This window comes from Chiloscyllium punctatum, chromosome 19 (assembly GCF_047496795.1).
Source record: "Chiloscyllium punctatum isolate Juve2018m chromosome 19, sChiPun1.3, whole genome shotgun sequence".
Classification (NCBI taxonomy): Eukaryota; Metazoa; Chordata; class Chondrichthyes; order Orectolobiformes; family Hemiscylliidae; genus Chiloscyllium; species Chiloscyllium punctatum.
In genome coordinates this window covers 92285713-92311386 of record NC_092757.1, presented here as the reverse complement: position 1 = coordinate 92311386, position 25674 = coordinate 92285713, and the positions used below count along the sequence as shown (strand labels likewise).

General features: G+C 43.9%; 2 protein-coding genes across 5 annotated transcripts in view; one reads left to right on the top strand and one right to left on the bottom strand.

Moving 5' to 3' along the window:
• fam222ba (family with sequence similarity 222 member Ba) overlaps positions 1-10180 on the top strand; it is a 62222-nt gene extending 52042 nt beyond the window's left edge. The window contains exon 2 of the mRNA XM_072590068.1: positions 1869-10180. Coding sequence (XP_072446169.1) covers positions 1886-3205 — 1320 coding nt within the window. The 5' untranslated portion in view covers positions 1869-1885 and the 3' untranslated portion in view covers positions 3206-10180. The remainder of the gene's footprint in view (positions 1-1868) is intronic.
• Positions 10181-11031: 851 nt separating this feature from the next.
• The window catches only part of LOC140491617 (transient receptor potential cation channel subfamily V member 3-like), a 92634-nt gene continuing 77991 nt past the window's right edge, over positions 11032-25674 (bottom strand). For all 4 annotated transcript variants that reach the window (XM_072590064.1, XM_072590067.1, XM_072590062.1 and 1 more), the window contains 6 exons: positions 25442-25607; positions 23197-23263; positions 21817-22088; positions 15093-15190; positions 13810-13886; positions 11032-12177 (listed from right to left, as the gene is read on the bottom strand). In XM_072590064.1, coding sequence (XP_072446165.1) covers positions 12005-12177; positions 13810-13886; positions 15093-15190; positions 21817-22088; positions 23197-23263; positions 25442-25607 — 853 coding nt within the window. In that variant the 3' untranslated portion in view covers positions 11032-12004. The remainder of the gene's footprint in view (positions 12178-13809; positions 13887-15092; positions 15191-21816; positions 22089-23196; positions 23264-25441; positions 25608-25674) is intronic.

Here is a 25674-nt window from a genome sequence, read left to right as displayed (position 1 = left end):
TTCAGCTCCGGAGATGTGGCTTTGATTCCCACCTCTGCGAACTTGACAGACAGTTACCACCTTGTCTGTGTAGGTCTCCTCCCACAGTCCAAAGATGTGCAAGTTAGGTGAATGGCCATGGGAAATACAGGGATCTGGGGGCAGGATGGGGAAATGGGTCTGGGTAGGATGCTCTTCAGAAGGTTGGTGTGGACACGAAGGGCCAAATGGCCTGCCCTGAGACTAACCGCTAATGTCCTAATTAGGTACTAAAGCTGGAGATTTCCCTGGAGTGAAAAAAATGTCTCCTCTGTTTATAATGCTACTATTTAACTTCCATTTTGGCTAGCTTCTGTAACACCACAGTGGTGAAAGTGAAGGTGACTAATGTTACCAATTCTCAAAGCAGTTCCTGAAACAGCATGCCCTTCAGATGCTTCAGGGCAGTTACCTTTATCAGTGTGTGAATAATCAGATTAAAGCATTGCACCCATATTAGCACAATGTTCATGGACCAATGCTCTGCAGCAAATGGCTCATTGTGGCTTATGCATATGCTATCATGCCTCCAGTGTGAGCTACTGCAAAGCAATTTGCTCCTGTAACATGGATCTTTTAAATTTGTTTTTGTCCCCATCTTCATGACAAGCTGATGCCAACAGTACTTGCACTGCAGCCTGAACTGTAATCTGGTGTGAGTGCTGCTTATTGCACTTCCCTGTCACTGATCTGAAGGTAATTTCCTGTCTCACTCTGTCCTGTGTTAATTATTTTCAGGCTTTGTTCACACAAATCTTGAAATATTTGATAGGACAGAACTTGGATGTTAAGGGTTTGCTGGAAGGAGGGTCATAAATGAGCTTGATTGCTCAACGAGTGAAATCGAAGTCACTGACCAGGGTCTGAGGCACAGCGTGAGAAATGCATCAAAGTATTAACTTTTTGACACGTTGTGACCATGTACTTATCCACACAAATGTAGAGTTCTAAATTATTCCAGTGACCTAGGTGGAAACAGGAGACCTTCAATATTGTGTTTATTGAATGACTAATCTGATTTTAGTTGCTACTGTAGAATGATTTTTAACAATTTTTCACCTGAAGAAAAATTTCTCATTTAGCTTTTTAAACTTTCCAACTACAGTTTATTTTCTAGTTTTCTTTTAGTCCTTAAATTGTAGAACTGGATGTAGCTTCAAGGATCATGGTGAACGGCATCCTGCTGTTGAGAATATTAGTGACTTGGAGACTCGATAAACTCGGACTTTCAAGTTTAGCATTATAGGGAGGAGAGTAAACTACAAAGAACCCAATAACAGTAGCAAGCAACAGTAGGAAACTCAACTTTACTGTTTCTTCAATTCTCAAAGGTTTTAAAGTTTTCACCATGCAGCTTGAAAGATTATTGGGGATGGGAATAAATGAGACATGGGTGAAGTCTTCATTCTAGAAGATGTAAGGGAGCTGGAATTTTCCCTACATTTTCATGGCCTTAAGCTAGCCGAGGTGTGATGTAGGAAATGTGGCAGCCGTTGTACCACCTGATGGTGGACCAAGGGTCTCCGGTTAATGCTTTCTGCATAAGACAGCAGATATGACACTGAAAACTGTCAGCCTGGAGAATGTGCTGGAAACTGCTGGCTCGGGTGAGAAGGTGATCAGCTAAAGCTGACTGCATGTAAAATATCCCTGTTTTACTTGCAGTCCAGTTCTGCCAGGTTTTCACTTTGAAGCCCTGCCTTAGAACTAGGAAAATTAACATTCTCTGTGTGTCTCTCAATAAGTGTATTATAACCTATTGAGCTTCTTTTACTGATGATTCTATGTAACACTGACGTTGGTCTTGATTACCCAGATCACTAACATGTCTCTTTTTGCGTTTTTAATAGGGGAAAATACGCAAAAGATGAGATCTGCACAGTACCCAACCCCAGCAGAATTGGATGCATATGCTAAGAAAGTTGCCAACAATCCACTCACCATAAAAATCTTTCCAAATAGTGTCAAAGTACCACAAAGAAAACACCTTCGTCGTACGGTGAACGGTTTGGATACTTTGGGCCAGCGATTCAGTCCCTACCCTTCTCAGGCTAGCTCGAACCGTGGTTTACTTGCAATTGTCAAGCTGCCCACCAAGAGGATTGTGAAAGACTTTGTCGGAACCCGCGCGAGGTTGCTGCCAGACATGAACCCCCCGTCTGCTCCCTATGCTGCACCTAGCACTTTATCCCACCCGCAAAACATGCTGCTACAACCGGGTTTACATGGATACCGGAAGATGCGCCCGGACGGGGATGCCCCTCCCAACGTCACGGTGTCTACCTCAACTATTCCACTCTCCATGGCTGCTAACCTGCAGCAGAACAGGCCCTCTGACTTGAACAGCATTGTGCACCAGATATACCAGATGTGCCAGGCCAGTGCGGGCCTTACCACTACCTCAGTCTGTGAGGGACAGATCGCCAACCCCAGCCCCATCAGCCGCAATGTGTTGATTCACGCTAGCACTAGGGTGTCTGGTCATGGTGTGCCAGGTCACCTGCCCCCCTGCATTGTGAACCCGGGGGACCCAGCCATCACCATGACAGCCATTGCCCCTGGCAGCATTGCCATGGGCAATATGAACAGGATGCAAGCAGCCTACCAGAATGACATAGATTCTGCCACATGGCACCAGCACCAGTTGGCACAGTTGCAACATCTGACTAGAGACACTGGCACTGGGCATCCCAACAAGTTCCACAGAGAGATTTCTGCTGCAGGGTTGACTAGCAAGACGTTGAGTTACCCTGCCGAGCTGTACCTGGGCCAGCCTTATAATCTGAGAGTTCCTGGAGATAAATTGTCGCCATCTCCCCCAGTCAATGGAATCCAGGGGGCTTTGCCATATTCCAATGGGCAGTACTTCCAGCCAATATGGAACAATATCCTTCCGACTCCCAACAGCGACAGCTCTGGGTCCCAGGACCTGGGCATGGTGTTTCACGGAGGAGCCTCTGGCCCAGTGGACTGTGTGGCGGGGACTCCTCTTCGAGCTGGAGCTGGTTCCTCCAGCCAAACCAATGTCCTGCAGACTGTGGATTACCTGGGTGGGGACTACCAGAACTCCTGCTTTAGGGACCAGACTATGGGGATGTTGGGGAAAATCCACAGGCCCCCCGTCAGCCGAGGTCCAGAACCAAATCTCCATCAGAATGGTCATGTTCATCACCCTGTGTACAGATGAACAGAGTTCAAGTAACTGTGGTGCTCTAGTTAGTCTTAACAGCAATTTTTGATTATGTTTTGTGTTAATGCCTTTGATTGCCAAACTTGTCAGTGGGTTTTTTTTCTCTCTCTGTCTAGTTTGGAAAACTTCTTTTGCAGGTCGCCTTTTTTCTTCAGTTGCCTCCTTTTGTGAGGAAGGGTATTTCCACAAGATTGAAGTCTGTGTTTAACCACCACCTTGATGTGCGATTAGAAACTGGTTTCAGTGACAGGATTAGAGGGAAGGGAAAGAATGCAAAACAGATGCAATCTCTCAAAAGAACATCTGCAGTTCCAGAATCTAAGTTGAAGGGAGGGGTGTGAAGAGCTGTTGGCAGCTACTGAATTATCTGGTTTGTGTCCATGTGTCAGTCAGGGGCATTCAGTGCTTTAGTGTAATGCCCTACAGTTGTCCCTATTGGCAGTTGTTGAGTTGTTGGAGCCCTTTATGGTTGGCTTGTGCACGAACTCAATGTTTCTTTAGTGATTCCCCACTCCCCCTCTCTTTCGACTTGTATTGCCTTGTGCTGCTGCCTTATTGCAGGCTTTGTGATCTCTGAACTGCAGAGTTCTCTTTGTAACCCGGATAGATCAATTTTGAGTTGTTAGCTATTATAGCTGAAAAAGTGACAAATTGAAAATTCATTTAAATCTATAGAGCGGTTTGTTTTTTTCCTGTAATTTTGGATGAAAATTGGCCTCAGTTTTAAAGCAAAGTGAAGAGCCATCACTGCAGATTAAGTGTTGAGTTTTATGGTGATTTTATTTGATAAGTGTAGCACTGTTCATCCCATCTCTATCAGCCAGCTCTCTTTGGTCTGGGAAGAGCTTGCTGGAGAGCCCTGCAGTTGGTGATTTTGTTGTTGAGAGTGAAGTGGGCCAGCAAGTTCCATCACACCAGTGGAGTCCCCACACTGTGTGGTGTGATCTAATCCAGGATGTGCTTTGAGGAACGTGCACCCATTACCTAAAATGATCAACATCTGTTGGGTGTTTGAAAGAATTATTTGCATCCTGTTGTTCAGTGCATGCTGTCGGGTCTGAGATTTTAGGGGAAAAAATGTATTCATCCTGAAAGATTTGACATAGACAATCCCAAATAAGTGTGTGGCGCTGGAAAGGCGCAGCAGATCAGGCAGCATCTGAGGACCAGGAGAATCGACGTTTCAGGCATAAGCCCTTCATCAGCCCTGACTAAGGTCTTATGGCCAAACTGTGGATTAGTGGGTGCTGGAAGAGCACAGCAGTTCAGGCAGCATCCAACGAGCCTGAACTGCTGTGCTCTTCCAGCACCACTAATCCAGTATTTGCTTTCCAGCATCTGCAGTCATTTTTTTTTTACCTCTTGTGGCCAAAATGTCTATTCTCCAGCACCTCTGCCTGACCTGTACTTTTCCAGCACCACATTCTCCACTCCGATCTCCAGCATCTGCAGTATTCACTTTATTAATCCTAAATAATATGAAGATAACCAGTTTTAGTTTTAAGTTAAAGCCCAGATATCTGTCTCACTCCAAACCTTGAGCTCAGACTTGCCAAGCTTTTGCCCGAAACGTCAATTATTCTGCTACACGGATGCTGCCTGACCTGCTGTGCTTTTCTAGCAACACACTCATGCCTACTCAAAGCCCTTGCTCCTGATTCATTTGTCTGTGTAGGTTTAGAAATATTTGCTTTTAAGAACTGCAGTGCTTAGGGTGGCTGGGATGAAATTTAATTTGCAGCTTGTATGTTTGCACTAAGTGACCACAAAACTGTTTTTAAAAAAAAATACAGTTGGTTCACTCATGTCCTGTTGGACAGAGGCCTGCTGTTATCAGATTTGTCCCTGTTTGCAGTTTTGGCTTCGCATGTCACTCAATAGCATCTCAAATTATCAAAAAGAATAGTCTTTTGGAGGAACGCTCCCTTCAGATACTTGAGGATTGACAGTGAATGCTGGCCTTGCTGGTGGTAATCACATGAAAATGATTTGTTTGGGCAAAATGCCCAATTTTATTAAATGGGGGTCATGCGTGGAGTCAGCAACAGACTGGGGTGTGAAACTTGTCTTGAGGAAGAGATTTATCTTAAGTTACTTCTCCCCCAGGGCACAAACCACCAGGTGCAAAGATGCTCGGTTGCATTGCCGATCACTAGCTGTCCTGGGGTAACGTTAAGCAGATCTCCAGTCCTGCTTGCTCTCCACTGACACCTGCTGGTAAGTCCTTGTGCATGCTGAAAGAATCAGTGTCGACAGTGATGTACAATGTCAAACGATATGAACCAGAAGGCACTGCTCTCGTGCAGCGATAGTGTCCCTCTGACCCAGAAGGCCTGAGTTTGAGTCCCCCCCTGCTGCCGAGGTGTGTCTGAGCAGGTTAATTAGAATATACCTATGGCACTTTGCTATCTGGCCCAACACTAGGAGAAGGAACTGATGGCAAAAAGATGCCAGAGGAATGTTAACACTAATAGTTGTATCTCAAAATAAATCAAATTGGTTTTCAGAGAATTAAAGGGGAGGAAATTGAAAAGGTTCCCTTAAACTCTGGAATCATGTTCCTTTTAACTGCAGAAAATATTTGATTTTGTTTCCCTACTCTATCAACTAAATGGGTCATTCTTAATAATCTATTTATGCAGCTGCTATTTCTGACCATCAGACCTTCCTTTGGAATACACCTTTGTGACTTTCATATGCATGAAATACTTTTCATACCACGTGACCCGGAAGGCTTGGTGTTTTTATCCTGCTGCTCCTTGAAAACAAAGGCCTTTTGTCTGCAATTAAAATGATTTTGATAAGTTTGGCAACAAATGCATTGAACGCAGTTTTACTTTCCCATACACTGGCTGAATATTGCTATACTACTGTAACTTAAAGAAAGTGTAATAATTTCTGTATGAATGTTGCCTGTTAGTGAGGGTCTGAGTAGCAACGTTTGTGTATGAGTGATGCTGTTGACATCTGTAAGTCATTGGTCTCCCTCAGAAGCCCATTGAAAAGCCTTAAGTCTTCGCTCCCTTCAGAGCTCTTACAATGGTTTGGAATTAGAAAGATAGCATCATTTTTAGCACAAAGCTATTGGTGGGTAACAATTCTCAAGAGGTTCTCGAAGCAACAGAAAAAGTAGACAATATTTTATTTAATATTTTTAGATGTGTATAGTTCAGGGCTTTAAAGAATTTGTTTTCCCCCTCAGCCCACAGCCTTTCACAGCTTTCCTGGTGTTGATTAGAGATGCGATTTAAATGTTTTGTGACTGGAGTCACTGTTAAAGCTCAGTCAGGCTATCATTTTAAGAGTCCTGCAGCATTAAGGCTGTCAGTGAACCTGTAATGGTGCCTGTTGGAATACTTCACAATGTCAATGGATGGTGGCTGTTCAGTAACTGTGTGGCATACTCTGTTATTACCTTTTGCGTGCTGACTTCTCACCCCCTCCACCCCAACATGCACGCGCACTGAGGAAAATGAGAAGAAACACTTTTTTCCTCCGAAACCATTTTTGAACACTTCCCTCCTGTGAAATGAGCATTGTAGGAAAAATCAGTTTCATAAATTTTGAAAAACTAGATTAATAGCCACTACATAAAAGAACTGCTCAATAGATAAAATTTGATAAAATTTTGTTTTTGGGTTCTTCATGCTCATTTGTTTTGTATCTGCATGTTAATAAAACCAGAGCTTCTGGTTCTTGAACTGTTCAAGTTTTTGTTTTCAGCCTGTGCATTCAGTTACTTCAATCTGAGAAATCATGGCTGCAGTTGTTCAATACCATCTCTGATACAGTCCTTTTCGCTACCGAGTTGGATAACTTTCAGAACAGAATTTAATGGAGCTCCGTTTTCTAGCTGTTGGAAGACTTTTAGACTTTGTGATGGTTAAAATGGTAGAATATCTGTTTTACCGTTAGATTCAGTGTTGTCACTAGATTTCAATATCTAATAACTTTCTCTGAAACTTTCCAATGTCCGTTACTCAAATGCACAGTGACCTTATGCCATCTCAAATTTTATTGTGGATGCCAAGTGTTTTGAGCTGTGAAAGACTGGCCTTTAAAAGTCATTTGCTGGTTTTAGTGGCAATTCTTTATTCAACTGGTTGGTGAAGGGCACTGTCTTTTTCCATGTCCCTTTTTTTTTGTTTTTTTGCATCAATATGCTAAAATATTCTGGCAAAGAGCACAAAAATGACCATGTTCTTTTGGGTTTGGTAGTCAGTAGGGCTGAAGTTTGATCAGAAGCAGGGCTATTAAAATAGTAGTGGGTGTTTTTGATGATGACCTTGTCTCATAAGGGATGGGAGGTTGCTTCACTGCACACCAGGCAAAGTTGGACTTGTAATGCCTACCAAGCATCTGAGCATCCTATTTAATTGATTTTTTATCACCAGTGTAATAATGACTATAGGTAAATGTGTGGCCTTGCTGTTGAAATCAGTTTTACTCCAAACCAGTATTTTGCAGCATTTACAGTTGTGACCTACTAAAGTAGCTCAAGTGCCATCCAGTGTTTTTTGATTTTTGACGAAGAAACTTTAGTGACAGATTTTCAAATTGGTTTGTAAGCGATATTCAATGGGAAACGAATTGCTGTCTCTAATTTGTGTCCTAGGCGTCTCCCTCTTAAACAACAGACTTTTCTGAGATTGTGAATCTCAGCAGAGGGTGTGTTGTGATGTCACCCCAGGGTTTTAATGTTGCTGGAAATGTGAAATCCTTTATTGCACGATATTTTTTTCCTCCAGGATTTCAGTAAAGTTGAGCAATAGTTCTGTGAAGTTGAACTAATCTGCCAACTTCCACTTTGAAGAAAGCAGTGCATTGAACTTCCAGGTATTACTTTCGCAAGCTTCAAGTGTCCAGAGCTGGTGTTGACAATTTATAGATGTATTACTGGCAGAGGCAGGAGCAGTTTGAGGTGATGGAACAAAATGTCAAATCCCAAGCATATTTATTGAATGTGTTTTCTATAGTTTGGTTTCAGTATCCAGTGACCATACTGCGATGGGACATGTGCCTCTTCTGATAATTTATGAAGCCTCTTAGTGTGTTTTTGTTTGAACTGCCCTGTGCTAATTCTAATGAACGTGTATTTTTTTCTTTGCTGCAATGTGAAAAGGGTACCTCCACAGAGCTCAGCTGAATAATGTATTTGCCCACTGTGGAGGAGACTGCTGCTGTATTCCTGAAACAAAAGATAAATATAAGCTGCTTTTTAAATGTGCTTACGGGTAAACTCAATCTGGCTGCAGAAGATGTTGCAGTTTGCGGTGATACTGATGAAAAGCTGCACCTGATGGACTCCTAGCTAGGGATAGGACGTGTTTGGAGTAGATGTGCACAGGTGGACTTGTTTCTGAAGCTGAACCACTACTGTGAGAACCCTTCTCCAAAGGGAGGTGACACCTTTTTTTTTAGCATTTCTACCCCCACGTTCTTGTGCACATATAAAGAAATGATTTGTGTGAAGTACTTTGTTCCCTTGCCTTCTAATAGTTTCCTTGTAAACTAAACTCTGCATCTTTCAGACTTTGTGCAGCCCCCCCACCCCAGACAAGCTGCTCCTCATACAATCTGGGGTCTCCTGTTGCACTGAGACGCTGACCTCGCTGTGCCACTGGATTTTTAAAAATCATCTACTGATTCAACTGTGTTTTTTGCCACTGACTGATCTTGGTGAGCAGTGTTCTTTGGATTGGGATTATGTCATCCAGCTGACCTGAGCTAAGTCAACTCACCAATTGCTACCTGTTCTTGCACCTGGACACTGAACATCTATCAAGTGTTTTTAAAAAAAAACTTATCCCATTTTAATGGCGTATAGGGCAGCTCAGTGATTAGCACTGCTGCCTCACAGCATCAGGGCCCAGGTTAGATTCCAGCTCTGGTGACTGGTCTGTGTGGAGTTTGCTTATTCTCCCTGTGTCTGCATGGGTTTCCTCCCACAGTCAAAGATGTGGCAGGTTAGGGTGGGTTTGCCATGCTAAATTGCCCATAGTGGTAGGTGCATTAGTCAGGGATAAATATAGGGTAGGGGAAATGGGTCTGGGTGGGTTACTTTTCAGAAGGTCAGTGTGGACTTAACAGGCTAAATGGCTTGTTTCCATGCTGTAGGTAATCTCATCCAGCAATGTTTTTACCAATCTGAGAATTCTTTTTTTAAATTGCTTGAGTTAAAGTGATATATTTATCAGCAATCCCTCCACCAAAATGCATCCTTATTTTTCTGTCTGTCCTTCATGCCCAGAGGCTTGTGTATGTGCTCTAGTTTCTCTACCCCTGCACTGTCCTGGTTGGCTAGGTGTGCAGAGAATACAGCCTGTCCATTTCTAGGTAACCCTGCTGTCAGCAGAGATGTGGATATTGGCAGCTCTCTTTTGGACTCCTCCCCAGCCTCCAGTGGCAAAGCTGTTCCTCCTGCTGGACCAAGAAGTTAGCCAATGTGTTGACAGCTTGAATAACCATTGAAGCTCTGTTAATGACTCTGTCCAAGACACTTGACTCTAGTGCTGGGGCTGAACCAGTATTAATTAACAGGAGTGATTGTAGAGTACCAATTTCTTGTTCTGTTGCTACACTGAGAAACTGAGTCTAACCAAAGATACCAATGGGAAGGATAATGCAACAATTGGCACTTCCACAAGTGTGTCCCCATTGGCATCCTTTGGTATCTTATTTGAAGAAATGGTCACTGTCTGATGCTGATCTTTGAAACTTCACAATGTATGACCTAGCTTCTTAAATTTGTAGAAATAAAATCGAGAGGCTTTAAAAACTTCTAATTTTCCCTCCATGTTGGGAAAAGCTCAACACTAACTGGTATATGTTTTACAATGTTTTCAGAAGTGGAAATATGGATGGTGAACAGTTCTTGCTGTTGGAGGATATATCAAATTCAATATGAAAACTCTGTATACTATTGTAGAACTACATTTTGAAGAATAAAAAAATTTGCACATCTAAACAGAAGCTGAATGTTGAAGTTGTATCTTTTCGAAAGCTGGTGCAGTAACTGGACTGGAGATGGTACTGGCTATTTGTTTCTGGTGATCGGAGGCTGGGTTTTCACAGGCAAGGTTGCAGCGTGGGCACCTTTTGTTTCTTTCTTGCTCGCTCACTCACTCTCACTCACTTGGGAAATAGGCAATAGTCCAAATACTTGCTTTAAATGAGATTAAAGTGGGCTGCGTAACTGGATGAATTGTGCACAAACTGTAATGGGTCTTGCCTCCATTCTTGAGGGGGTTATAGTCTGTGATATTTAATGTATCCTCTTATCACAGCTGATGGGTAGTTCCAACATTGTCATTTTGAATCATGTTTTTCTCTCATTTTTGTACATTTAAAATGTTGGGAAGGTGGGGCTTGGGGAAAATATGGTAAGTGTATTGATAAAGCATTGGGTTTGTAGAATTACACAGTCATTCCATACTATGATTTGTAAAAATCAAGCTTTAGCTGACACTGAATGAAGCTTCAAGTTTAGAACACACAGTCCATATTAACAAATTGTGGTCTTTTGATTTAATGTGGGGTGCAGTGCAGTGTTGTGGATCAGTAGAGAGTGAATAATCAAGGTTTCATTTCCCTTGGATGGTCTGAATCATTAGGGACAGATTTTTTGGAATGGTCTGTTTTTTTTTCCTCTTGCAAGGCCCACTTGTGCACTTTCACATCTGGTTTCCTGAACATACATCAATCAGGACTGACTGTCAGGAGCTCCGCCTAACTGCTCCTCTAATTCAGATTTGCACTGGTATCTCCTCCTCTTACTAGCTTTTTTGTTTAAATAATTAAGCCACACCCCATAAGTACTGTGCACACTGGTTAAAAGTTATCTCAAATGTGAAATATTTAATAGTTCAACTTATCCATCCTACATAGTGAGGGTATAAAAAGCTCACATTTGTCACAGGTACAAAGTGTTGCTTGTGTATAATGAGCTAGAATCATACAGTACAGGGGGCCATCTACTCCACTACCTATACCAACTCCTTGTTTGACCTCATTGTTCATTCTCCGATTTCTGCAAATATTCCTTTTCATGTGTAATTTTGTTTAACATTACCTCTTAATCTGCTCACGCCACCATTTCAGGCGGTCTATTCTAGATCATTACTGTTCATCAACTGTGGCGAACATCCCACAGGGAGCACACAAATAGCCAATTGGTTTTTGGCAGGAAAACCAAAGTGCTAAAGAGACTGAACGAGTCTGGTGGCATATGTGGGGAAAAGTCTACGGATTCCCCTTCAGAACCGAAGAGTCCAACCAGACTCTACTGCTTCCACTGCTAGGAGAGAGTGAGGACTGGAGATCAGAGTCAAACGGTGTGGTGCTGGAAAAGTGCAGTAGGTCAGGCAGCATCAGGAGCAGGAGGGTCAATGTTTCGAGCATAAGCTCTTCAGGAGCCAATTATCCATTTTTATTTTTTGTAACAATGAAGAACTTTTTTTGGATGGTGTTTTGAGAGAAGAATATGGGCTAGATACTTGAATAATACCCTTTTGATTTTTTTTTATGTATTGAAATTGATATTTCCTCAGGACTGCTTTGGAAGTTCAACCTGAAACTTGTGCACTAGGCTTCAGAAATGGAGTTTGAATTGTTTTCTTTATTCAGTCACTGCATGAGGGCATCCCTGGCTAGGCAGCATTTATTGCTCGTGCCTTCTGTCCAGAAACGGGTCACGTTAACACTATTAAGTGAGGTGAAATATTTCAGGATAAACTACAGTCATTGCATCTCCACTTTGGCTGACATCATTGTATGCTTCCTTACAATTTCTTATCCTCAAATCTGTGATGCGTCTTGTGGAGAAATCATCTCCACATTTGATTGAGGGTCCTCCTCTTGCTGCTTCCTGTCTGTGGGGGAGCCATGATTCCATTTTTTCCTACCCCACAAGTGTAATGGCCTTCTGAAAGAGGTTCTTCTCGGTCGCAATGAGTGATGTATTGTGTGATCTTAAAAAAAAACAAATACATTTAGAGACTGTAAGAAAAGATACTTTCATGCCAAGACATTTTTGCTAATGTGACAAAAGAGATTTTGACACTGAAATAATGAATGTATTGATACCCTTGACCCACATGCCAAAGTGCTGTATCTCTCTCAATGAGCTAGAATCTGAATCATACAGCAAATGTAATGACCACTTGGCCCATTTGTCCCTGTGCTAGCTGCTCTTCTCCAATGCCTCTGCAATTCTTTGTCCCTTTTTGAAGTATTCTGTTTGATTCCTCTTTTAAAAGTTTGTTACAGAATATGTTTCTGCCATTCTTCATCTCTCTAAGACAGAGCAGACATTCGGCTAATCAATCATGGCTGATTGAAGTTTCTCAGCCCTATTGTCCCACTTCTTCTCCATAACCCTTGATCTCTTTTTGCTACTGTAGAACTCATTTATCTCCGTTTTTAAATATATTTGGTAACCTACCCCCATCTGCTGCCTTCTATGCCCATGAATTCTAGCTGAAGAAGTTTCTCCTCTACATTTTGAAAGGTCTTCCCTTTACTCTAAGGCTGTACCCTTTTGATCCTAGTATCTTCTACCAGTTGAAACATCTTCCCAATATCTACTCTTCCAGTCCTTTCACTAATCCCAGTGTTTCAATTAGATTTCCCCCTCCTCCTAGAGTCAATAGAATATAAACCCAGAGTCCTCAATGTTCCTTTATATGTTAAGCTTTTCATTCCTGGGACCATACTTATGAATCTCTCTTCTGAACGTGCTCCAAGACAAATGTCTGTCTTACCTGCAAGAACTCTAACAAATGCTACATTAGACAAACAGGCAGAAAACTAGCCACTAGTACATGAGAGTACATGAACTAGAGTACATGAACATCAGCTAGCCACAAAAAGACATGACCCTCTTTCACTAGTATCCTTATGTATAAAAGAGGAAGGACACCATTTTGACTGGGACAACACATCAATCATCGGACAAGTCAAACAGAGACACAAGAATTTCTAGAAGCTTAGAGTTCTGTTTGGAATGCCATCAACAAATCCATTGACTTGGATCGCATTTACCATCCCCTGAGAAAAATATCAGGAGATGATGTCACCACAGGAAGTGACATTACCAACCCAAGGAAATGTAAACACATATGTAGATAACAGGCCATGTCACCAGTGCTTCATTATGTAGTGTGGTGATGAAATGTCTGAAAAACGACCCTTCCAGCTCTAAGTTACATCCAGTAAAGTCCTCTAACTCTGTCCACCCCACCCCCCCCACCCCCTCCCTCCCTGCAAAGGAAAAGTTAATCCCAGTTTCTCTCCACACTTGAAGTCAAGCCCCACTTTTTTGGAATCCCTCTGGTAAATCTTCTGTGTGCCAACTCCAAAGGTTTGCAATCCTTGTGTGGTGCCCCAAATTGCACTTGGTATTTTGTGTGGCTAGTGATTTATTAGAGATTAGTGTGACTATCTTGCTTTTGTACACTGACTCTTAATGATGAAATGGAGATCCCTTTTCAGATTGAACATCATTAAACAACACTAAATAAGAGACTGTGTCAAAACACTTAATAAAATTATATCTTGATGATCGATCAGAGGCAGTTATCTGGCTGATAGTCACTACTTACCTTCCTCATCGTTACCTGGGTCTTCATTAATGCGAGCTAAACTGGTGTTCCACTTTGTCCAGTTAACTTCTTTGATCCTGGTTTGAGAAATGATTTGAATTTTAAAATGAGCCACCTTGATAGGATCGGGAGTAGGACAATTGCACCCTCATGGCTGATCATTGAGCTCAATACTTTAGTCCCACCCTCTCACTATTACCCACCTTTTACACCTATAGCTACCTCCTTGAAAAGAATATTATGGCTTCAACCATTTTCTGTGGTAATGAATTCCCCAGGCTTATCACACTCTGGGTGTAGAAATTTCTCATCAGGTAAATAAGTTTCTCCTTAGCTCTGTCTTAAATGGACCCTCTCTCATTTCCTGTATCTGCCCTGTTGAGCCCAGTAACTACACTCCCCTCCCTCCATCCCACCACCGCCCCCCCCCCTCCAAGGAAAAGAATGCCCCTTGTGTTCCAGCCAATATCTTTTTTTTTAGTGTCCCTCAACTCCTCCTGTATGATTTCTTGTGAGCTTGCTTTGCGCACACTGGCTGGCATACTCCCTGTATTACAGCAGTGCTGTCAAATGTATCTGCTCTCAAAGACGTTGGGTATCCTGCGGTTGTGCAATCCATCGTTCCTCTTTTACTGGGTCAGTGTCCCAGGGCACCTGACTTAGAGAGGATTGTGGGCTGCACCGTCAGCAGACTTGGATTGTAGACATTCAAGAAGACAGCTCCCCCTTCGCCCCTATATCCCAGGGCAGCTCATTATGGAGAAAGTGAGGACTGCAGATGCTGGAGATCAGAGCTGAAAATGTGTTGCTGGAAAAGCGCAACAGGTCAGGCAGTGTCCAAGGAGCAGGAGAATCGACGTTTCGGGCAGGAGCCCTTCTTCAGGAAGGGCTCCTGCCCGATATGTCGATTCACCTCCTTGGATGCTGCCTGAACTGCTGCGCTTTTCCAGCAACACATTTTCAGCTCATTAGAGGCCAATAGAATTCTGGCCTTCAATGCCACACCCATATCCCCAAAAATAATTAAAAAGACCCGCACTGAGTCTTAATATCCTTTTCTTGGAGTAAGTATCTCAAATTCTGCACACTCTCTTATTGGCACTCTTACTGCTGAAGAGTATTGGGGGCTGGGGGGAGCTTTTTCCCTTCTGTAGTAGGATTTGTTCTCCCCATTACACTTTTTGGAGGGGCTTTAGAGGAGACACAAACATCCCCTTTAAAACCCAAGTGCAGTATTTCCTATGAATCTGGTGGTGTGCTACATCAATAACATCATATTTTACCTGATGTATCTCTTGCCGTGAAATGTTTTTCCCAGTTGAAATTTCTCCTTCAGATACTTTGGCAAAAACTTCTCCAGATTCAGAATGGTTCTTGCTCTCTAATCAATGTGTGGCCATTGAGGAAAGGAACAAGTTAAAAGAAATACACCATTAGTTTCCTGCACTTAAGAAAAACCACTAATTCTCCAGTTTTGGACCGGTTTGAGTGCATTAACATAGCACCACAGCAATATTTAAGTTAAAATTAAACTGGACTGGCTGTCTAACAGGGGGTAAAAACAACAACTACAGATGCTGGAAACCAGATTCTGTATTAGTGGTGCTGGAAAAGCACAGCAGTTCAGGCAGCATCTGAGGAGCAGGAAAATCGACGTTTCGGGCAAAAGCCCTTCATCAGGAATAACAGTGGCTACATGAACAGCTCTGAGACCTGGAATCCTGCAGTGAGTAACTCCTTTTCATGTCTCTCTAAAGCCCACCACCTGTTAACAAAGTCCAAATCAGGAATGTTGTGGAACACTTGGTGTTTGTCTACCAGCGTGTTCAAAAAAACTCCCAACACACTCCAGGATAAAGCAGCCAGCTTGATTTGCACACTGATTACTAGGCATTGCACAAGTAATCCAGAGATCCCCCACTGATGCTATGGAGCCAGGGACTCCAATACCACTTTGCCAGCTGGTTGTCTTTGAAATTTGATGAATAAATGCAATACGTAAAGCTAGCACCAGTGACTCTCTGACCACGATGGCAATCATTGGTTGATAATTTGATTCACTCACTTCCTTCAGGGGAAGGAAGTGTGCTGTCCTTGTCTGTTCTGCTGAACATATGATTCTAGACCCACAGGTAGTCACAGAACTGTCCTGGGAAAATGGCCTAGCAAGTCATTGTGTTGAGGAGCAATGAAGGCTGGGCAACAAATGTTGGACTTTCCAGTGACCTCCATATCCCCAGGGTAGGGATCTCCTGTGGTCACTCCCCTGAAAAACAAGTAAACTGTTTTCAATACTGTTGGGAGTCAATTTACCAGGGGCATGCACTAGGGTGCAGGTCTCTGGCACCAAGTCTGTCCCTGTTGCACAGAAGGGAAGGAGGAGAATGTTAGTCATTGGGATGCGATTAGTGAGAGGGTCAGATAGAAGGTTTGTAGGGAACGAAAGAGACTGATGGTTTGTGTGTTGCCTCCCAGGTGCCAGGGTCCCTAATGTCTTGGATCACGTCTTTGGGGCCCTGAAGGGAAAGGGTGACCAGCCCCAAGTCGTGGCCCATGTAGATACCAACGACACAGGTAGAAAGAGGGATAGGGATGCAAGGCAGGATTTCGGGGAGCGAGGGTGGAAGCTGAGAGCTAGTACTAAGAGTTGTTATCTCTGGTTTATTACATGTGCCACGTGATAGCGAGGCAAGGAATAGGGAGAGATATCAGCTGAACACGTGGCTGGAGGATGGTGCAGGAGGGAGGGTTTCAGGTATATGGATAATTGGGGCTCATTCTGGGGAAGGTGGGACTTGTACAAACAGGACAGTCTTCACTCGAACCAGAGGGGTACTAATATCCTGGGTGGGAAGTTTGATGCTATTTGGGTGGGTTTAGACTAGCTCAGTAGGACGATGGAAACCTGTGGTGTAGTTCCGGTGCACAGGAGGGTGAGAGAAGGGAGGGCAGGGACAGAATTTCACAGTCACAGGAATGTGCTGGCAGACAATATGCTGGTTTGAAGTGTGTCTACTTCGATGCTGGAAGGATCTGAAATAAGGTATGAGCTTGCAGCATTGATAGGTTCCTGGGACTTCAATGTTATGGCCATTTCAGAGACATGGATAGAGCAGGGACCGGAATGGATGTTGCAGGTTCCAGGGTTTAGATCTTTAAGGTCAGGGAAGGCGGTAAAAGAGGGGAAGGTGTGGCTTTGTTAGTCAAGGACAGTGTAATGGTGGCTGAAAGAACATTTAGTGAGGACACATCTACTGAGATGATATGGGCTGAAGTTAGAAACAGGAGATTTACATTGCTGGGAGCTTTTTCTAGGCCTCCGCAGAATTCCAGGGATGTGGAGGAGAGGATCGGCAAATCGATTCTGGGCAGGAGTAAAAGGAACAGTGTGGTCATCGTGGGCGACTTTAACTTCCCCAACACGGACTGGAAATGCTATAACTCTAGTACGTAGGATGGATCAGTTTTTGTCCAATGTGTACAGGAGGGTTTCCTGACACAGTATGTCGAAGGGCCGACAAGAGGGGAGGCCACACTGGATCTGGTGCTCGGCAATGAACCAGGCCAGGGGTTTGATTTAGTTGTAGGCGAGCACCTTGGAGACAGTGACCATAATTCAGTTACGTTTAGTTTAGCGATGAAAAGGGATAGGAACATGCCACAGGGCAAGAGTTATCGATGGGGCAAGGGCAATTATAATGTGATTAGGCAAGACTTAGGAGGCAAAGAATGGGGTAGCAAAATGCAGGGAATGGGGGCGATCAAAATGTGGAGCTGGTTTACAGAATAGATATTGTGTGTCCTTGATAGGTATGTCCCTGTCGGGCAGGGAGGAGGGGATAAGGGAAGGGAACCGTGGTTTACGACAGAAATTGCATCTCTTATTAAGTGGAAGAGGGAGACTTATGTGATGTTGAGGCAAGATGGTTCCGATGAGGTGATAGAGAGTTACAGATTAGCTAGGAAGGATTTAAAGAGAGAGTTAAGAAGAGCAAGGAGAGGACATGAACAGTCTTTAGCAGGTAGAATAAAGGAGAACCCTAAACTTTCTATAGGTATGTGAGGAATAAAAGGATGACTAGGGTAGGAATAGGGCCAGTCAAAGGCAGATGTGGAAAGTGGTGTGTGGACCCTGTGGAGATCGGAGAGGTGTTAAATGAATATTTTTCATCTGCCTTCACTCAGGAAAAGGAGAATATTGTAGAGAAGAAGAACAAGATATGGGCTATTCGAATTGAAAGGATTGAGGTTAGTATGGAGGAGTGAAAATAGATAGGTCTCCTGGGCCAGATGGGATTTATCCAAGGGTTCTCTGGGAAGATAGGGAGGTGGTGTTGGAGCCTTTGGCTTTGATCTTTTGAGTCGTCATTGTCTACAGGTTTAGTACCAGAGGACTGGAGGATTGTTCAAGAAGGGCAATAGAGATGACCCAGGTAATTCTAGACCAGTGAGCCTTACTTCTGTTGTAGGAAAGGTTTTGGAAAGGATTATAAGAGATAGGATTATCTAGCAAGCAACAATTTGATTGCAGATAGTCAACATGGTTTCGTCAAGGGCAGGTCGTGTCTCACAAACCTCATTGAGTTTTTTGAGAAGGTGACCAAGCATGTAGATGAGAGTAGGGCAGTTGACGTGGTATACATGGACTTCAGTAAAGCCTTTGATAAGGTTCCACATGGTAGGCTGATGGAGAAAATGCAGAGGCATGGGATTGAGGGTGATTTAGCAGTTTGGATTAGAAACTTTCTTTCTGAAAGAAGGCAGCGAGTGGTGGTTGATGGAAAATATTCAGCCTGGAGTCCGGTTACTAGTGGTGTGCCACAAAGACCTGTTTTGGGATCACTGCTGTTTGTCATTTTTATAAATGATTTGGATGCAGGCATAGGTGGATGGATTAGTAAATTTGCAGATGACTCTAAAGTCGGTGGAGTAGTGGACATTTTGGAAGAATGTTACAGGTGGTAGAGGGACTTGGATAAACTGCAGAATTGGGCTGAGAGGTGGCAAATGGAGTTCAATGCAGCTAAATGTGAGGTGATTCACTTTGGGAAGAATAACAGGAAGGCAGACTACTGGGTCAATGGAAAGATTCTTGGTAGTGTGGATGTGCAGAGGGAACTTGATGTTCATGTGCATAGATCCCTGAAAGTTGCCACCCAGGTTGATAGCGCTGTTAAGAAGACATACGGTGTGTTAGGTTTCATTGGTAGAGGGATTGAGTTCCGGAGCCGTGATGTCATGCTGCGACTGTACAGAGCGCTAGTGCGGCCGCACTTGGAATATTGTGTACAATTCTGGTCACCCCATTACAGGAAGGATGTGGAAGCATTGGAAAAGGTGCAGAGGAGATTTACCAGGATGTTGCCTGGTCTAGAGGGAAGGTCTTATGAGGAAAGGCTGAGAGACTTGGGTCTGTTCTCATTGGAAAGAAGAAGGCTAAAGGGGGAATTGATAAGAGACATACAAGATGATTTAATTTTAAGATGGGATAATTTTAAGGAGAAGGTGTTTTTGAATTGGTTTCCAGAAGTTGTTGTTATTTTTGTATCAGAGAAAATCTTTTTTTTGGTCCTGTCATGTAAAGTTGTTAATGGCTTGATTCATGAGTTAATAGTGTGATAGCGTAGGCCAGGGGTTGTACAGCTCCCCTTGGTGATTTACTCTGTTTTACTGCACAGTTAGTGTCTCTCAGTTACTGTGATGGCCTCTTCTGGAAATATGCAGCCTAATCTGATGTAGGGCTTTACAGATTAGCTTCAGCCCTCTTCAGTCGTCTTCCATTGACCAGGAGGTCCCAGCACCAACTGATCAGAGTTAAGGTGTTGTGGTTCTGTTCGCCAAGCTGGGAATTTGTCTTGCAAACGTTTTGTCCCCTGTCTAGGTGACATCCTCAGTGCTTGGGGGCCTCCTGTGAAGCGCTTCAGTGCTGTTTCCTCTGGCATTTATAGTGGCCTGTCTCTGCCGCTTCCGGTTGTCAGTTCCAGCTGTCCGCAGTAGTGGCCGGTATATTGGGTCCAGGTCGATGTGTTTGTTGATAGAGTCTGTGGATGAGTGCCATACCTCTAGGAATTCCCTGGCTGTTCTCTGGTTGGCTTGCCCTATAATGGTAGTGTTGTCCCAGTCGAATTCATGTTGCTTGTCGTCTGTGTGTGTGGCTACTAAGGATAGCTGGTCGTGTCGTTTCGTGGCTAGTTGGTGTTCGTGTATACGGATCATTAACTGTCTTCCTGTTTGTCCTATGTAGTGTTTTGCACAGTCCTTGTGCAGATTTCTGGACTCATAGCAGAAGCAGTAATGCAAAGGTTAGAACAAACAGTCTTACCACAAATTCAACCCAAACTCTGGGTCAGATATGTGGATGACACCTTTGTAATAATTAAAAACATAGAAATAGAGAACACACATCAGATCATCAACGCCACACTCACAGGAATCCGATTCACTAGAGAGGAAGAAAAGGACAACCAACTCCCATTCCTAGACGTGATGGTACAGAGAACACCGAACGGAGAATTCACCACAAAGGTTTACAGGAAAGCCACACACACAGACCAAGTCCTAAACTATGAAAGCAACAACCCCAACACACACAAAGTTGCATCAAGACACTGTTCAAAAGGGCCACAACACACTGCAGTAACACCAGAACTGCAAAAAGAGGTGGAGGAACACCTCTACAAGGTATTCGCCAAAAACGGGTACCCTCGCAATTTCATCAACAGATGCCTAAGGGAAAGACAACGGAACGAGGACATGCCGCAACCCAAAGGACTAGCCACACTACCATACATCAGGAGCGTTTCCGAACTGACAGCCAGACTACTGCGACCACTAGGACTCATAACAGCACACAAACCAACAGCCACTCTCAGACAACAACTCACCAGAACGAAGGACCCGATACCCAACATGAGCAAAACCAATGTAGTGTACAAAATCCCATGCAAGGACTGCACAAAATACTACATCGGACAAACAGGAAGACAATTAACGATCCGTATCCATGAACACCAACTAGCCACGAAACGACACGACCAGCTATCCTTAGTAGCCACACACACAGACGACAAGCAACATGAATTCGACTGGGACAACACTACCATTATAGGACAAGCTAATCAGAACAGCCAGAGAATTGCTAGAGGCATGGCACTCATCCACAGATTCAATCAACAAACACATCGACCTGGACCCAATATACCGGCCACTACAGCGGACAGCTGGAACTGACAACCGGAAGCGGCAGAGAGAGGCCACTATAAATTCCGGAGGAAACAGCACAGAAGCACTTCATAGGAGGCTCTCAAGCACTGAGGATGTCACCCAGACAGGGGACGAAACGTTTGCTAGACAAATTCCCAGCTCGGCGAACAGAACCACAACAACGAGCACCCGAGCTACAAATCTTCTCCCAAACTTTGAAGAGTTAAGGTATTGGAAGGGAAACTATAAGCTTTAGCATTTCAGATGTGGAAATGTGGCTGGCATTCCCAGTCCTGATCATTGAAATTGATTATGTCTGGAAGTGGAGGGTGTTGCAGTTGGATTTCTGCTTTGGTCACCCAGCTTGCTGACTGTGGGGAGGCAATGTTAGTTTTTCAGGCTTTATTTGTATAGATTAGCATATGGAATGTAGGTGTTGCTGACAAAGTTGGCATTTATTGCTCCTGCATTATTGTCCAGTCTGGTGATGAGCCACTGCTATCCCTGTGGTGAGGTACACTAGCCATGCTGCTAGGAATGATGTCCCAGGACTTTGACGCAGTGACAGTGAGAGGATAGTGTTAATGGGATGGTGTGTGGTTTGCAGTCGGGCTTACAGATGGTGTAGGGCCTCTCGGTCTTGTCAATCTGACTGATTTTGGGGAATAAGGGATGGCCAGTTGAATGAGTTACCAGGAAAGCAGCGGCTGGGCCTGGAGGATCACCCAGTTCAACAGTTTGTGAGAAGTTTCACCTGATCGAAAAACTGTGTTGTAATAATAGAAGCAGACATTTTTGAGATACCTGTAGTTTCCAGATGTTCTTACTCTCTTTGGAAATATTCTCCACGGTCTCCCCCATCAGTGCGATCAGCATGTTCAACAGGAGGACAAAGGTCAGGACAACGTACAACACCAACACGAAGAGGAAGAGTTCTGGGTATTTTACTTGTTTCTGTACCTCCAGGTCACCCAGTCCAATGGTCAGCTTGAACAGCTCCAGAATTGCAGTGTTGAAACTGGCAAAAGCACTGCACTGTTCACTGTCCTGGCATCCCTGAATCAGGGAGGCAAGTGCTGCAGGAGTCAGAATTTTAAAATTATGTTTGAAGAGAGTGAAGTTCAAACCAAACTACCTCCCGTTAATGAGCGGGCACTGCAGTTTCACCCTTGGCTCTGGATAGACCTGCACTGCACCTTTTTTTTGTCTGTTTTGCTTCATCCCTCCTTCCCTCTGCATAGAAAACCTTCAAATGTGCAGCTTTCCAAATGCCAGGCCTTTTTATCTTGAATTGGTTGTTTGTGTCAGAGAGAAATTCCCATTTTATTTGCTCCTCCATGTGGGTGTTGCCCTTTTAAGGTGTTGGGGATCCTTTGCCATGATGTGACACCCACTGTGCTGTTTAGTTGTCAGCTCCAGGATGCGACAGTCCTGGTGTTCACCAAGTTTAGCCAGGCACAGCAGGATGGGGGTCCCTGTACAGTGAAGATACAGACAGCCTTCCAGCCATTCCAATGGGGGAAGCAGGAATACAGAGGGATTGATGTTCACTATGGAAAGGAGACTGTTGGGCCAGGAAGACGTTGCATTGGCAGAGAGCAATGGGAAAATCATGAATCTTGTATTTTAAAGTTCCATCAGAATCATCTGGTTTAGATGAAGATATCATTGTTTACAACAGTTAGAACGCTGTAATGGAATTGGGATCAGTGAATGTACCAGGAGCTGGTTTTGTGTGCAATGGGATCCTCCCAATGGAATAGGGTGGCGTGGTGGCTCAGTGGTTAGCACTGGCCTCCCAGTGCCAGGGACCCAAGTTCAATTCCACCCTTGGGTGACTGTCTGTCTGTGCGGAGTTTGCACATTTTCCCCGTATCTGCCTGGGTTTCCTCTGGCTGTTCTAGTTTTCTCCCACATTCACAAAGATATGCAGGTTCGGAGTATTGGTAGTGGAAAATTGCCCATAGTGTCCAGGGATGTGTAGGTTTGCTGCATTAGTCATGGAAAATACAGGGTTACAGGGATGGGTCTGGAGGGGGATGCTCATTGGAGAGTTGGTGTGGACTTGTTGGGCCGAATGGCCTGTTACCATACTGGGGATTCTATGATTCTATCTCTTGGACTTTGCATTTGTAGGACCCTGACAGTTTTAAGAGAAATTGGAAAGTAAAACAGAAAATTTACCTGTACCAAATCCGATTAGGAACAGTAAATAAATAAACAGGAATCGTGCAACATCGGTTAGCAGAATCTGAAAATGAAAATAATTGTGATTTAGCAGGGTCAATGATTACATTTTAAAAAAAAAAGATTGGGAATCCTTATTTGCTTTACCCACATTAAGCCGTGGTATGATTTGAGGGATGAAACTCCCTCCTTGGCTGTTCTTTATCACTAGGAGAAAGTGAGGACTGCAGATGCTGGAGATCAGAGCAGAAAATGTGTTGCTGGAAAAGTGCAGCAGGTCAGGCAGCATCCAAGGAACAGGAGAATCGACATTTCGGGCATGAAGAAGGGCTTATGGCTGAAACGTCGATTCTCCTGCTCCTTGGATGTTGCCTGACCTCCTGCGCTTTTCCAGCAACACATTTTTCAGTTCTTTATCACTGTCTAGTCAGTGGTGTGCCATGGTCCTGCAGAGCAGGGAGGCAAAGACCATGGGGAGAGGTCTACCTACATTTAACTTGCAATGTGTATGGAGCCCGATTTGCCGTGTTAGCACTTTCTACCTTTACGTTAAACTTGAACTGCTTTTCTATTTCCAGTTTGGAATGACTGTTGAGCAATACTGCAGCTTAGAATGTGATCTTTGTGTTCAGACTCCCCCCAGTGCATTATCCTTCCTAATCTCTGCAGCCTCCCAAGAACTGTTTTAAACCTCACTCCCTTTTGGGGCCTCTCTACCAGCTGTGCCATCTGCTGCTTTGGCCAAAAACCCATTCCTCATTGGACCTCACCACCACTTTTAAGACTGAGATTCTGTCCTAATCTCTCTGGCTCGGTTTTAATTATTTTCGTAAGGCTGCTGTGTTCCTTTTGGATCGTCATCTTGTGTCAAAGGCGTTACGTGGACGCAAGTTGTTCATACAGGCTATTCCTCACTCTCAAGTTCTGAGGAAGGGTCACTTGAAATGTTTACTGATTTCTCTCCACAGATGCTGCCAGACCTGATTTTCAGCAGCTGCAGCTCATTGGGTCGCCTTGCTATGACTCTGCCTCCTCCTCCTTCAACAACATTTGTTCATGAAAGACATTATTTTGTCCCTTTCCAAATAATCCTCCGTGTACACTTCCATCTTCATCAGAGGGTGTTCCCACGGGCAGGTGAAACTGGGATAAGAGGCCTTAACCTCAAAATTAGGGGAAGCAGATTTAGGACTGAATTGAGGAAGAACTTCTTCACTGAGGATTGTGAATCTTTGGAATTCCCTGCCTAGTGAAGTAGTTGACAGTTACTTCAGTAAGTGCTTTTAAAGCTAAGATAGCTTTTTATTTTGAACAGGAGCTGGAGAATCGGTGTTTCAAGCAGGAGCCCTTCATCAGGAATTCCTGCTCCTCGGCTGCTGCCTGACCTGCTGCGCTTTTCCAGCACCACTCTCGTCTTGGCTCTGATCTCCAGCATCTGCAGTCCCCACCGAAGGGCTGCCTCCTGCTTCTAGTTTCTTATGTTTTGTGTGGGAGTATTTCAGAATATAAATATTGCTTTTTAATAAAAAAACAGTCATATTTTCTTCAACTTAGACTCACCTTGACTGGGGGACAGGAAATGTACTTAAGAGGACACCAATTTACATAGCAGAAGGAGAGAGGGCTGGTTGGTTGGGTTGTTGTTGGCATGGAGATAGAGCAGGAACAGCCATTTTAAATCTCACTTCTCAGTGTAGGCAGGGACACTCTGACCAGGGTGTTGGCATGGTCATGTAACTAAATGCAACTCCTCTTGTTGACCTTCTGCAGCGGCCAGTGTGTCCATCACAGTCAAGCAGCCAGGGTTTGTAAACCTTTGAGCACAGGTCTACCATTGGATGTGACTGCTGATGGGTAACTTCTAATGAATAATTTGGGCAGTGTTGAGAATTACACTGGAAAGTGTGATGTGTGGAAGAAGTACACGTTAACACAACGTTGTTTTAAGTAGGCAAAAGCAATTTGTTTTTAGATTTCACAAAAGGGAGCACGTATTTGCTGTGGGGTGCTGCATTGCCGTGGCAATACTGGACTGACCAGAGTCTGCCCGTCTGACCAGAGAGCCAACCCTGACTGCTGTTCCTGCTGCCCCTCCATTCCCAAAATGGCCCTCAGCCCCCACTTCTCATTGATGTAGAAATTGTTGTGCGTGCATCTCTGACTCTTAAGACAAAAAACCTTTAACTCAAAATGCTTCATACACCTTTTGTTTCCGGTTTTGAATTGTAAGGCTGGTTCTTACCTTCTGTAGCATAACACTGTAGATTCCCATGCTCTGGAAGCCGCGGGTATAGTACAGGATATTAATCCAGCTCAGAGCCATGGCCAACACCTGGATCGCCAGGTGGAACTCCACACCTGCCCAGTTTAATATTGTGCATAAGACTGCCAGCCCAGACTGCAGAAAGCTGGAAGGAGAACAAAACCTTCGTATTTATATCAATCTAAAGCACAACGGAGAACTCTGAAGGATTC